General features: G+C 43.2%; 1 protein-coding gene across 17 annotated transcripts in view; it reads left to right on the top strand.

The window, feature by feature from the left end:
- Positions 1-12,425, top strand: part of SNAP91 (synaptosome associated protein 91) — a 182,792-nt gene that overhangs the window by 54,972 nt on the left and 115,395 nt on the right. For all 17 annotated transcript variants that reach the window (XM_019520405.1, XM_019520408.1, XM_019520411.1 and 14 more), the window contains 3 exons: positions 5,595-5,697; positions 9,078-9,171; positions 11,865-11,976. In XM_019520405.1, coding sequence (XP_019375950.1) covers positions 5,595-5,697; positions 9,078-9,171; positions 11,865-11,976 — 309 coding nt within the window. The remainder of the gene's footprint in view (positions 1-5,594; positions 5,698-9,077; positions 9,172-11,864; positions 11,977-12,425) is intronic.

Here is a 12,425-nt window from a genome sequence, read left to right on the forward strand (position 1 = left end):
CGTTAGCCAGGATGCCGGTTGAGTGACAAGGCCAGGGTGCCTACAGGAGGCGCCAGTTGTGTGGCAAGTCCAAGGCCAGGGCACCTACGGGAGGCGCCAGTTGCATGGCAAGCCCAGAGCGCCAGTCAGGGCGCGGAGAGCAAACTGACCAGTCAACGTCCAGGACATCAGCGAGGCTTGGGGCATGCTAAAGGGGAGGTTGGAGGCACATGTAGCCCATAAGGCTGGGGTGCACGGGGACACTCCTTAGAGGATATGGGCCAGTACGAACCTAGCACCATGTCATAGAGAACAGGAAGGCAGCCTCCCTTAAAGATATATATATATATAATAGCAAGATGTGGTGGGTGAGACAGAGGGTGCTAAACAGTTAATTTGGCAGGGTAGGGGGCGCTAGGGAGATCATGGCGGCTCCTAGGGCCCACTCCATGACACTCCATATATCCATGGCTTCAAATACAACTTCTAAAATGGAGTTGAGGCAGGATAGCTTAGTCATAATAGAAATGCATTAGTTGGCTATATCAAGGAAGTTGGAGAGAAAATAGTCAATATCTAAATAGTTTTATTCATCTTAGGAATAACTGTAAATGAACTCTTCCCTAAAATGTTCATAATCATAAGGTTTTCCTAAGGGCAATGAAGGTTGCTGTTAGATGTTCTGCATATTTTTTACTTTGTCATGGGAAATCAGGGAAAGGGAACACGAGAGGAGGCTGGTTATGGGGACAGAAAATCTAACTAGAGAAGAATTAGTAAGTGCGCATGAGTTTCACTGTATTCTACTTTCTTTTGGCATTACTAACAACTTCTAACAACTTTTTCCCCCTCATTTAGATATAGTGCTGTAGCATAAATAGAATTAGGGTTTTGAAAAGGTGGGTGTAGATGGTATGGTACATCATCACGTATAACAGAACACATTTTGATCCGGTTAGAGAAACTACATGCTTTACTAATATGCTAGCGGGGTAGCACTGTTACTGTATTTACCAGAATTTAAGATGCCTCTCCCACACCACTCCCAATAAATTAGATTTTATACATGGAAAATTTGCATATTTATTATAATTTTCCATGCACAGAATGCAATTATTGCAGGACCACCTTAAATTCATTCCTCCCACCACTACTGCAAGCAGTGGGGGGGGGGAAAGGTGATGAAGGGGGCAGTAATAGGGCAGGTGGTGGGGGCAGAGACGGAAGCAGTAATGGGGTAGGCAGTGGGAGGACAGACAGTGGGGGAGGCAATATTTTAAGTCTTGGAGCCTGTCTGTGTATTCACAGGGCACAGAACTCTTTGCATGGGTGTCCAGGGATCCATACCTGTCAACCACAGGGATGATGGAGAGGGACAGTGCCTTTTTCTTTTGGCCTCAGGGGTTATATAGTCCAACTTCTCTTCCCCCTCCATCCCCTCCTCAACTCCTGTCTCAAGACTCTCACCCTTCTCCTTAGACTTCAGGGTGCCTCCCCATTCTGGCTAGATGGATCCTGTTTCTGCCTCCCAGTCTATCCCTAGCATTTACCTTCTCTTCAGTTCTTGCAGAAAGCCTAAGTGTCTTAAATCTAACTATAGCTGTACCTACCTGTCTCTTCCCTTTAGGTGGTTTTGGCCATCTGGTCCTAAGTGCAAGGAGGGACTTGGTAGCCTGGCCTGCCGTGGAGGCAAAGTTGCTTCAGTCATACTCTGAGCAAAACCCCATTTTTTTTTTTTTAATTTTTTTTTTTTAAAGCCACGTAAGATTCTAGACGGCTATAGGTACCTACTAGCCTTTAGTGAAGTCTTCAGCTGCACAAAACCTTTTCATGGCTAGAAACAGCTGATTGTGGAAATGCACAGTTGTTTCATGTGGCTGTATTTGGCTACGTCTGGGACTTCATGCCTAAGTTGTCATCTCATTTCCCCCCCCTCTCTCTTGGGGGGATGTGAGGGTCTGTGCATAGTAGCAGTATGTCACGTATGCACGTGACTTGTCCAGCTAAATGGATAATAGAATACACACCTAGCCACAGAAAAGAGTTAATGGGATGTTCCTAATTTTCTGGATGCCCCTCCTGAGATCCAGAGATCTGATTTACCCAAGCTTTGAGCACTTAACATTTCAACTGAAGTGAACAGGAGCTGTATTTTGTGACACATGAAGTGCTGTATGAATGCTAAGCCTGCTAACCAAAATAGCTTTTCAAATTGGGCATCCAAAACTTACTGAAAACTTAGCCTTTATCCTTCCTGTCTTTGCTCCTCATCTGTGATGGCGGATAGTATAGGAGCAGCCTGGACTTCTGAAAACCTGGGTGACCTGAATGTGTTCAGGTGGGTTGATAGTTTTTCTGTTGGTGTTGATTGGGAGAAGCCAGGGGGAAGAGGAAGCAAACCATTTCTTTAGATGCATTAAAAGATCTAGTTGAAGCTGTTTGGATGTACTACCCAGACCTCTCTACCACTTGAGCTGCCAGTAGCTATACCCACTATTGCCTTGAGGACAAACATTAGAGCAGTCTTAGTGGCATTCTCAGCAACACTCTCAAGTTAGAGCGAAAAAATGGACATGGGGTGACTACTCTTTGTGCTTTTTGGCAGTCTGCTGTTAGTTTTTTTTCAGTTGCTTCTAGCATGACTAAAGAAACAACTTCAGGCTTATGTTCCTGATAGATAAGATACATACATGTCACTTGTGTAGTTTTGGGGCGGCAGTAATGCTTTTAATAGCAACTTATTGATGCTCTAAGAGCATGTTTCATTAGAGTTTGTAATCTGTTGAGGACACCATGAATAGATGTTGTTAAATATTGCAGTGATGGTAATGTTGCCAAAACCTGAAAGTAAACAAAATTGCCATATATGTAATCTAGTAAGTTCCACTTGCATTTAATTTATGCAGGCATATATACAGACTTTGAAGCAGTATTTTGCTTGTTCTTTTATGTATATGTTTTAAAGTGGAGGATTGGTAATTCTTCTCTTCCCATGGAATAATACTTTTCAGGCATTCTTTGTGGATTTTCCACTTTTTTCTTGAAAGTCTTATCCTTGAGCTTAGATAGGTTTGTCTAATAGGAGACCCTATGCTATATTGTATTGTTTAAGTTTGGCATCTACTAGATAATACTGAATTAAAGGGCAGTGCCATGTACTTCAAAGGCTTATAGCAGTATAGGTTTTATTACTTGGATTTTTCAGTAGTGATCTTGGCACTGCTAGAGACTACATGCCAATTTAGCAGCCCCATGTGTCCCCTGGTCTTGCCACACCAGGATTCTATGCTACATTCACCATAGTAGTGAAAATATAACAATTGCTGCTGGCTTCTTGGTGAGGGGGTTGGGGGCAGGAGGGAGATTGGGAGGCCGTAGAAAAGAAAGGTGCAACAAAGGCTTTGATGTCTAATTAATTGTACTCCGTGTAACATGTCAGACCAGATTTCGGAGAATGAAACCAAATCATTGCTGACTTGTTCCTAGCCTTTTCAAATGTTGCAGATTTAGTCCTTTGAATATTTTAGGATCTTCATTTGACCTTTAACTATTTATCAAAGTGTTAAGGAAAAAGATCTGATCATACATCTAAAGCTTGCAACTTTTCCTTACCTATAATATCTCACCTGTCTTTTCTAGTGTTTGGAGTAGAGCATTCTCCCCATCTCCTTGACAGCTGGCAGGCTTCGTGGTCCCTGCAGAGCCTAGCAGGCCTGCAGTTTTCACCCCCCTGTGCCCCAAGACAGACACGGTCCCACAAGCACCCGTGTTACGAGTGTTGCCTGTCAGCAGCCAGAGGTGCAGGGCCCCAGAACCCAGAAGCCCCTGCACCTATCTCATGGTTTCATAGATGTTAGGGTCAGAAGAGACCTATTAGATCATTGAGTCTGACCCCCTGTCCTGGGCAGGAATGAGTACTGAGGTCAGATGACCCCAGCCAGATGTCTGTCCAATCTCCTTTTAAACACCTCAAAGGAAGGGGACAGCACCACCTCCCTTGGAAGTTTATTCCATATTTTGGCAACTTTCACTGTAAAGAATTTTTTCCTGATGTCCAATCTGAATTTGCTCTCCTTCAGTTTGTGGCCACTATTTCTTGTTACCTCGACAGGTGCCCTGGTAAACATTGTATCCCCTATTTCTTGCTGCCCCTTCCCCCCCACTGGAAGAGTTTGTAGGCGGCCACAAGATCACCTCTCAGCCTCCTCTTGCAGAGGCTGAAGAGGTTCAGGTCTTCCAATTGGTTCACATAGGTGTTTTTCTGTAAGCCTTTAACCAGATGAGGTGGCCCTCCTCTGAACCCTCTCCAAGCTATCCACATCCCTCCTGAAGTGCAGCACCCAAAACTGGACGCAGTACTCCAGCTACAGCCTAACCAATGCCACATAGAGGGGAAGTATCACCTCCCTAGACCTGTTTGAAAGCTGGCAGGCTTTGTGGCCTCAGCAGGGGCTAGCACACCTGCAGCTTTCACCCGGCTGCTCCTTAACACACACAGTCACCCGTATCACAAGTTTTGCTTGTCTGCAGCTTGAGGTACAGTTTCCCCCAAACCCCTGCACCTATCTCCCTGAAATTTGGCAGGGTTTGTGGCCTCAGCAGGGGCTAGCATGCCTACAGTTTTGACCATGCTGTGGCTTAACACATACATGTGACATGAGGTTTGTTTGTTTTTTTTCAATACTTCGAGGTGCAGTTTTCCTGAAACCCCTGCACCTCTCTCCTTGAACTAGGCAGGCTTCATGCCCTTGGAAGGGGCTACCATTTCTGTAAGGTTCATCCAAATCAGGCCAGAAATGACAAGTTATAGGCTGTTTTGAACTTCCCTGCTATAGCCAAAACTGTTTCAATGAAATGGAACAGCGGTTTCGAATCTAAATGAAATGCTGTTCTGTCAAAACAGAATGGTACCATTTCAAACAGCCCTAGTTTTTATGTCTTAATAAGAGGAATAAACAGAAGTGTGTGATTTAGATTTTTTTTTTTAATTGTTTGCTTTAATTTATACTGGGTATCAGTTGTACACAGCTATAACTAAAGGATCATTTCATATAGGCCTCAATGTCTTTACTAGTTTTCTGCATTATTTTGCTTAACTTGTTACTGGAGTTTAATATTCTACTTGTGGTTATTGGTATAAAGTGTGAAATTCAAGTTTTTAAAACGAGACAAGTTCATTACTTTGGGCATATTTAGCTCTTTTATGCTCTGATTGCTATCTTAACCATAGACTGACAGTAATTGCAGAAAACACTATGTGTAAGCGTTGACCGGTCTTGGCCCTGTCTGTGCACCTGACAGAAGGGTCCCCACAGAACAAGAATGTAGCATTTAGAATAATCTTAAAATAACTAATTGAGCGAAAGTAAATTGGACATACTTTTGTGCCTTCAGTAGGTCAGAGTACTGGAAGCTTAATTAAAATGCAAAACACTCTTCTCCTTTTACCTTTTGTATATAGATCTTTAGCTTTTATCAACAGCATCTTATTTTAAACCTTTAAATACGATGCCATGTGTGATTCTCAGTTTGTCTGCTTGTAAAGCATCTTTGTACATGGCACACAGATAACTTACTAAAATGTGGATGGATGTTTGTTTGTTTGTTTCTTACAGGATATGATATGTCTACCTTTATAAGGCGGTATAGTAGATACCTGAATGAAAAAGCATTCTCCTACAGACAAATGGCATTTGATTTTGCAAGAGTGAAGAAAGGGTAAGCTGTTCACATGCAAACTTACTTATGATAGTTGCCGGTCTTAAATACAACTTGTTTGTGGTGCTGTAACTAATCATAATTTAATATCTTCATGCTTGAACTGAAAATGAACCTGAGTCGCATATCAAAATAGTCTAAAGTTTTCCAGTGTCTGTCTTCAATTAAAGATTGTACTCCTTAAGTAATGACAACAAGTATAACAGCTGGAGATGAAAACTGGTGCATGGGACCTCTTGATGAAACTTAAGTCTTACAACAAAAAGCTACTTCAGGGAGCAACTCTAACACCCCTGGTAATACCTGGACATGTCTCATGGGCTAAGTACAGACATTCAAAAAGCCCTAAGGCTCACTGGCAACGTGTAGGGGGTACATGCAGGTGCATGCGCACCCTCCGAGTGTGGTGCACCCCTTACAGAAAGATGATGCTGCCGGTGGTGTCTGTGGGTGGTTGCCGAACCCTGGTCGGCGCCCGCCAGCCGCCCCTCCTGGCTTGTCGCTGCCGCTGTGCTCCCCCCAGCTGCCAGGGGCGCACACAATTCATGCTGAGGCTGAATCAATTCAATCTTTGCAGGTTTCTCTAAACCGCATAGATTGAACTGATAAGCAAGTGAATTGAAATCCACTTTTCAAACAAAGGTAGCCAGACCCCCGCAGTGGCCTACGCCAATAGCCAGGGGACTCTAGAGCACGCCTCCCCGCCTGCTGGTCATTGTAGAAAGCCGGGAGCTGGCAGATTCTCTGAGCCCTGCCCCCTCCTCAGCTTCCCTGCTGACTGAGCAAGGGGTGGAGGTGTGGAGAAGCCTGAACTGAGGACTTTACTCTGCCTGCCTGGAACTGGGAGCAGGACTGGAGTCTCCCAACCACACCCATTTCTGAGGGAAAACCAGGATCTCTGCTGAACTTTAACAGCTGCCTCCCATGGGCTTCCATGGGGGTGAGGGGAACCAAGGAAAAAAAAACCTTGTTTGGAGAGCCTGCAACTGTAGGAATGCCTGAAAATTCCCTCCTTGTCACATCATCATGACACTCACTGAATATTATTTTTGACACTCAAATTAAATGCCTGTTTATATCTTAACCTTGTATAGTAAAGAAGCTCAAGGAGCGAAAGAGGCACTTAAGCACTTGCTGCTAGATGACTGGAGACAAAAACTAGGAAGGAAACTTTTTTTGTTTTTTTTTTTTTTAGCCAGGGTGTATATGTGGGGTTGAGCAGGGGGAGTTTGTTTTAGTTTGTTTTTCCCCCACATGTTCTGATGAGGAGGCCAGCTAGGGGTGCCTGTAGACGTACTGCAGGGCTGCTCCGACGTCTGGTAATTACATGGGCAGGGCTGCTTCAATGAGCTATAATTGCAGCACATCAGAGCAGACTCGATTAATTGAGTCTGCTGGAATGTGGCAATTATTGTGGTCCAGTCAGCTTCTGTCTCATGTATTAACATCCCCACACTTCAAGATGGCAGCAGGGGTGCTTGAACTAAAGCTCGTTGAACAGTTGTTTGTTTTGTTTTTTTTTATTTACGACCCAGGGAATCATGCACAGAAATTCAAAATTACACAAATTATTTTGATTGACTGATTTTACATTTCATCTTTTATCCTTAATAACTGTGCCAAAAACTCCATCTGGGTAGGTGTGGGCCCCCTGCCACTTGTTCATCCTCCCCACCCCCCCAATGGTGCACAGCCCTCGCTTGCAACTGCAGCTGGCAACACGCCCTTGGGGCACTCAGGACTGTCAGGCAGAGCCCCCCCCTGCTATGCAGCTTCAGCTGAGTCCCAGGGGCTGCACGTGGCAACATGGAGCTGGTCCAACCCAGACTACTGGCATCTGCCTTCAGTCCAAACTGGGCTGTCTCCATGCCAGCATGTGTAGCTAGTGGCATCGCAGGTGGGAGCTGTGGGCCAGGCGAGTTCCAGTACTCCACATGGGGCTGCCAGAACTCCAACAGGAAGCCACACATGGAGACACAGTCACGCACCATGGAGCTGGGTGGGCTCTGTGCCTTCACATGCAGGTTCCCACTGGAGTACTGGAAGCCCCACGCAGAGGCATAGAGCTGGCCCAGCCTGGCCCAGTGACACATGGCTCCCACCTGCAGTGCCACAAGCCCCAGGTGCTGGCATGAGCCTGCCCGGTCTGCCTTGAAGGTATGTGCCAGCAGGCTGAGCCAGGCAGGCTCCATGCTGTTCCTGGGACTCGTGCACCAGGGGTTCTGCCTGTTGCAGCCATGAGCACCTCAAGGGCCTGCCGCCTGCTGCTGCTACTGGGAAGTGTGATGGGGGGCCCACACCCTCCCAAAAACCCCACACCCACCTCTCTTCCTGCAGGTATGAGCTCCACTTCTACTCACCAGCTATTCAATTACTTGCCACTGTGCCTGGTACCTCCATATGGGGCTCCCAGCTGGAGTGCCAGAAGCCCCACAGAAGTGGAGGCACAGAACCCACCCAGGTTAAAGTTATGCAGTGTCATAAGTTTGATGAGCAAAATTGCACGGGTGCATAATTACATAATTTCCCAGGGTGTATTTATTGACTAGACCTGTGTGTTTAGCTTGACTGCCTCTTAGACCATTAAAATGTTTTTTCTGTGTTCTCTCCTTTAGTAGCCTTGATACTTTGTTTTCTAGTGGCGTTAACTGTGCAGAATGGCCTGATTTTTTTTTTTTTTAAATGGTCCTAGCTCCTAACCTGAAATTATATTCTTTAAGGCATTGTTTTGCACCTCAGTAAAAACTAGGGCCATACAAATATTCAAATTTTCTGGAGTAAACATGCCCTACTGAGGAGAAATTGTCAGGTTAACGCTTGGAAGATCTCCCTTGTGAGTTTCCTGCAGTTTACAGGCATTCATTCTTGCTCCATTCCCTTCCTGGTCCATCCCCCTGTGCTCCTTGCCGCTTCTCTAGTCTAGTGACTGCCAGGTCTGTGGAACGGGTTGGAAGTTTGCTCTGCTGCCTACGCCTCTCTTCTGATCTGGTCCTCTCCTGGTCTGGCAAAGGCATGGAGAACAAGAAGTGGGTGGCTGCAAGGATGCTTGTATTGCTCTTTCTCCCAGATGGACTTTTGGATTCCACTCCCCCCATGGACTTCTTATCCCTAGGAACAAGCTCTGAGGGTAGAAACATCCAAACTAGTTTTGATGCATCTTGATAATAGCTTGCTTATGGCTCCCAGTGCTTCAAGACTGTAGTGAAATCTGAGCTACGTAATTGTACATCAAATGTACATGCTTTTTATTCTAACTTTTTATGAAGTGCTCGTTCCTCTTGAACTAGTCAACAATAACTTTACTTCGCATATATCTGAACTACTTAATATTTTGAGCACCTGATGGAAAATGCTTGCTAACTTAAGGTGTGTTCTTTCAGAGCTGATGGTGTAATGAGAACAATGGCTCCAGAAAAGCTGCTAAAAAGTATGCCAATATTGCAGGGACAAATTGATGCACTACTTGAATTTGATGTAAGTATTGAGACTACTTGTTCACCCTTGGAGGTAAGCATATGTATCTGTAACATGAGGGGTGTAAAACTTGTTGCTTTTATTGAAGACTGTCAACATGCAAGTATTTTGAAAAAATTCTTGCTAAAGCCTGTTTCTACTTTCAAGACATTATGGCTGTTTACAAACATTTAAAAAAAAAAAAAGCTTTAACAAAAATTTTTTTCAAAGCCTTTTTTTTTTTTCAAAAAATTTTGGCTTTTTAAAAAAATTTTTTGTAAAACCTTTTTTTTATTTTCAAAAAATATTTGGGTTTTTTAAAAAATTTTGGGTTTTTAAAAAAAAAAAAGGGGGGGGGGGAGGCTTTATTTTAACTATGTGCTCCCGCGCCAAGCCCAGCACGTGCCCAGAAGAAGCATTGTGTTGGACCTGGCTTGCCCAGTGTCTGTATAGATTGGGTGCTTTAGCGTGGCTTTTTTTGGCGCTTTTATCTAATAGCTGATTGACTCAGCTTTAAAGAGAAATGCTGAAAAGCCCTGCTGAAGCGCCCAGTCTATGCAGATGCTGTGGAGACAGGTCAAAGTAACACCATGCTGCTGCTTCTGGTAAAGCACCTTTTTTTTAATGTTTGCAAGCAAGCAGCCTAAGAATTCACAATCGTAGTATTTATGGGCTAAAATTTAAAAAAATCTAAAATTCCACTCCTAAGCACTTTGAGGTAGGATTTTAAGTCTTATAGTGATTTGAAAACATGCATCTCATTTTGCATCTGCAGTTTGAAGTCAAGATGCCTCACAGTTTTGGTTCTCATGCCAGTAGCAAATATATGATGGGGTACTTACCAGGTTTGTGTTTGGTATCACAGTAAGGTTAAGACTCTCTGAACTGTTCTCTCACTAGAAAAATAAGTGTAATGTGTTAGTTTTTCTACTAATTCTCTGCTGCTTTTTAAACGAGGAGAGAGGGCATGGCTGGGGGTCGAGCAGTACAAGAAGGGGAATTTTTTTTTTTAAGACAGAAGTTGACGTCCCCTTCCTGCCCACTTCCTCCCTAACTCTGGCTAGGAAAACCTTTGGGCATTCTGAGAGCTGCTTTAATTAAAGTGCCACGACATCTCCTGTATCAGTGTCCCCACACTTACAAATGGTGGTGGGCCTGCTTGAACTAAATCTTGTTCAATGAGCTTTAGTTCAAGTGCCCCTGTGATGCACAAGATGCAGGAGGTTGCTGGAGCATAGTAATTGCCACACTCCAGCAGCCTCAATTAACTTGAGTGCTCCGACGTGTTGGCATTCCAGCACCTTGGAGCAGCCTTTTCACTCATCTATAGGTGCCCCTTGATTCCTGAGATTCAAATGTGTGGCAAGCAGCAGTGCATGCTTGCTTTGTTTTCAACGAGATGCATGCTTTTTAGCAAGATGCTTAACTGGGGATGCTTTTTCAGACATTCCCCTTAAAAACAAACAACTACCTGGGCCTTACAATAGAAGTATTTCAGCTTTTATGTCTTTTGGTATACTATCTCTATTCAGCATATTCATGATCACTTATTTCTAGAATTGTAAAGAGAGTCTGTTCTTGGGCATTAGCTTCTAATACATGTATCAAAATCTCTGAAAGCATAATTTGCCCACGGATACTAGACTTTTGCACGTTCTGTCATGGTCCTTAAAGGAACATGTGCCTATGAGACTCCTTAGTGAGCAACAAATTGTTTCATCATTGTAACAGCTGAGTACATTGCTCTGTAGCTATGGAATTGCTTTTAAGCTGTAAGTAGTAGCTAGTGAATATGCAAGTGCCCCATTCCTACATTCAATATACAAAGTGTGTAAGTGCCCTGTCCTTCTAACTCCAGAAGTCATGTTCTATTACTAGGCTCAAAGTGGATGTTGGGTCTGCAGATCCTGTGCCAGCTGTTTTTTTTGGTTTGTGTTTGTTGTTGTTTTTGGAAGGGAGGAGCTGTGCTAGCTATCAGGATTTGTGGTATATAACTAGACAAGGGGTCTTACATTTTTAGCTCTGTAGACATAATACCTTGGGAAAGTTGGAGCTAATATGTAATGTCTTTTTCTAGTCGCAGGTCTTTAAATGATATGAAGTATGTATAAGAGAGGAGGTGGGGGTTTTTGGGAATGATTTTCATACCTATTGCTGGACAAACTGCACAGTTGGGAGAGAAGTTTTATGAGCTCTTGGAATGGAGTAGAGTTGTAAATGGAACAAATATGTTATCAGGTTTGGCCACAAGACAAGACACGGGGCAGAGTGGCAGACTAACTTGTTTAGACTTTTGTAAGCAGCAACTTTTTATAAGCAGCAACTTATTTTAGTAGATGTCAGTCCATTCATAGTATCTAATGAAGTAGGCTGTTGCCTGCAAAAGGTTATCCATTTCTGAATGAGTTAGTCTCTGAGATGCTTCTCTGAAGACCTCAGGCTAACCAGGTGAGCCTGAGGCAGTGGCAACTAACATTTCCCTAACAAACAAGGGAAAGATGAGAAGCATATAACTTAACTACTAAAATGGTGAAACAGATGTGAATTTAATTCCATTAAATAAAATAGAAGTAAGAACTTTCTAAGAATTCAAAGATATCTAGTCTGCAGAACTTACTGTTTCTTAGCAAAATGTTTCAGCAAATCAAATTGAAGCATATTGGGGAGAAGGTGCGCAGATCAATTGAAATAACTGGAGTTTTATTTGTGTGTAGGTTCATCCAAATGAACTGACAAATGGTGTCATAAATGCTGCATTTATGCTTCTCTTTAAAGATCTTATTAAGCTTTTTGCTTGCTACAACGATGGAGTCATTAACTTACTAGGTAAGTTGTTTAAGATCTAATTTAAATTTTAAAGTTTAAACAGAATCCTTACTTCTCCTGAAGAAGTAAAGAAGTCTTGCAACAGCCTCTAATCAGGAAGACTTATCTAGCATGTATGAGGTCTTTGCTTACTGGACAAGATTGAAACTTAATGAGGGAAATAAAATTAAAGAAACTTAAAGACTGGGCAAGTGACTTGTATTAGTTAAAATAATGTACAGAAGACTATCTAAGACTATTGACACTTCTCAAAATGTGTAGAATGCTCCATCAGTTTTGGGTTGTTCTTCAAGAACATACATGCTTGACATAGCAGTCTGCCATTTGATCACACAAGAAACTTATGTACACACCCAGTATTTGTTGAAAGAGAAAACAGTCATGATTATAAGGTGGCCCTTCAATAATTGGATTCTATATATGGAAAATTTATAAACTTGTTATAATTT

Source organism: Gavialis gangeticus, unplaced genomic scaffold, assembly GCF_001723915.1.
Source record: "Gavialis gangeticus isolate Ggan-Ray unplaced genomic scaffold, GavGan_comp1, whole genome shotgun sequence".
In the NCBI taxonomy this organism is placed as follows: domain Eukaryota; kingdom Metazoa; phylum Chordata; order Crocodylia; family Gavialidae; genus Gavialis; species Gavialis gangeticus.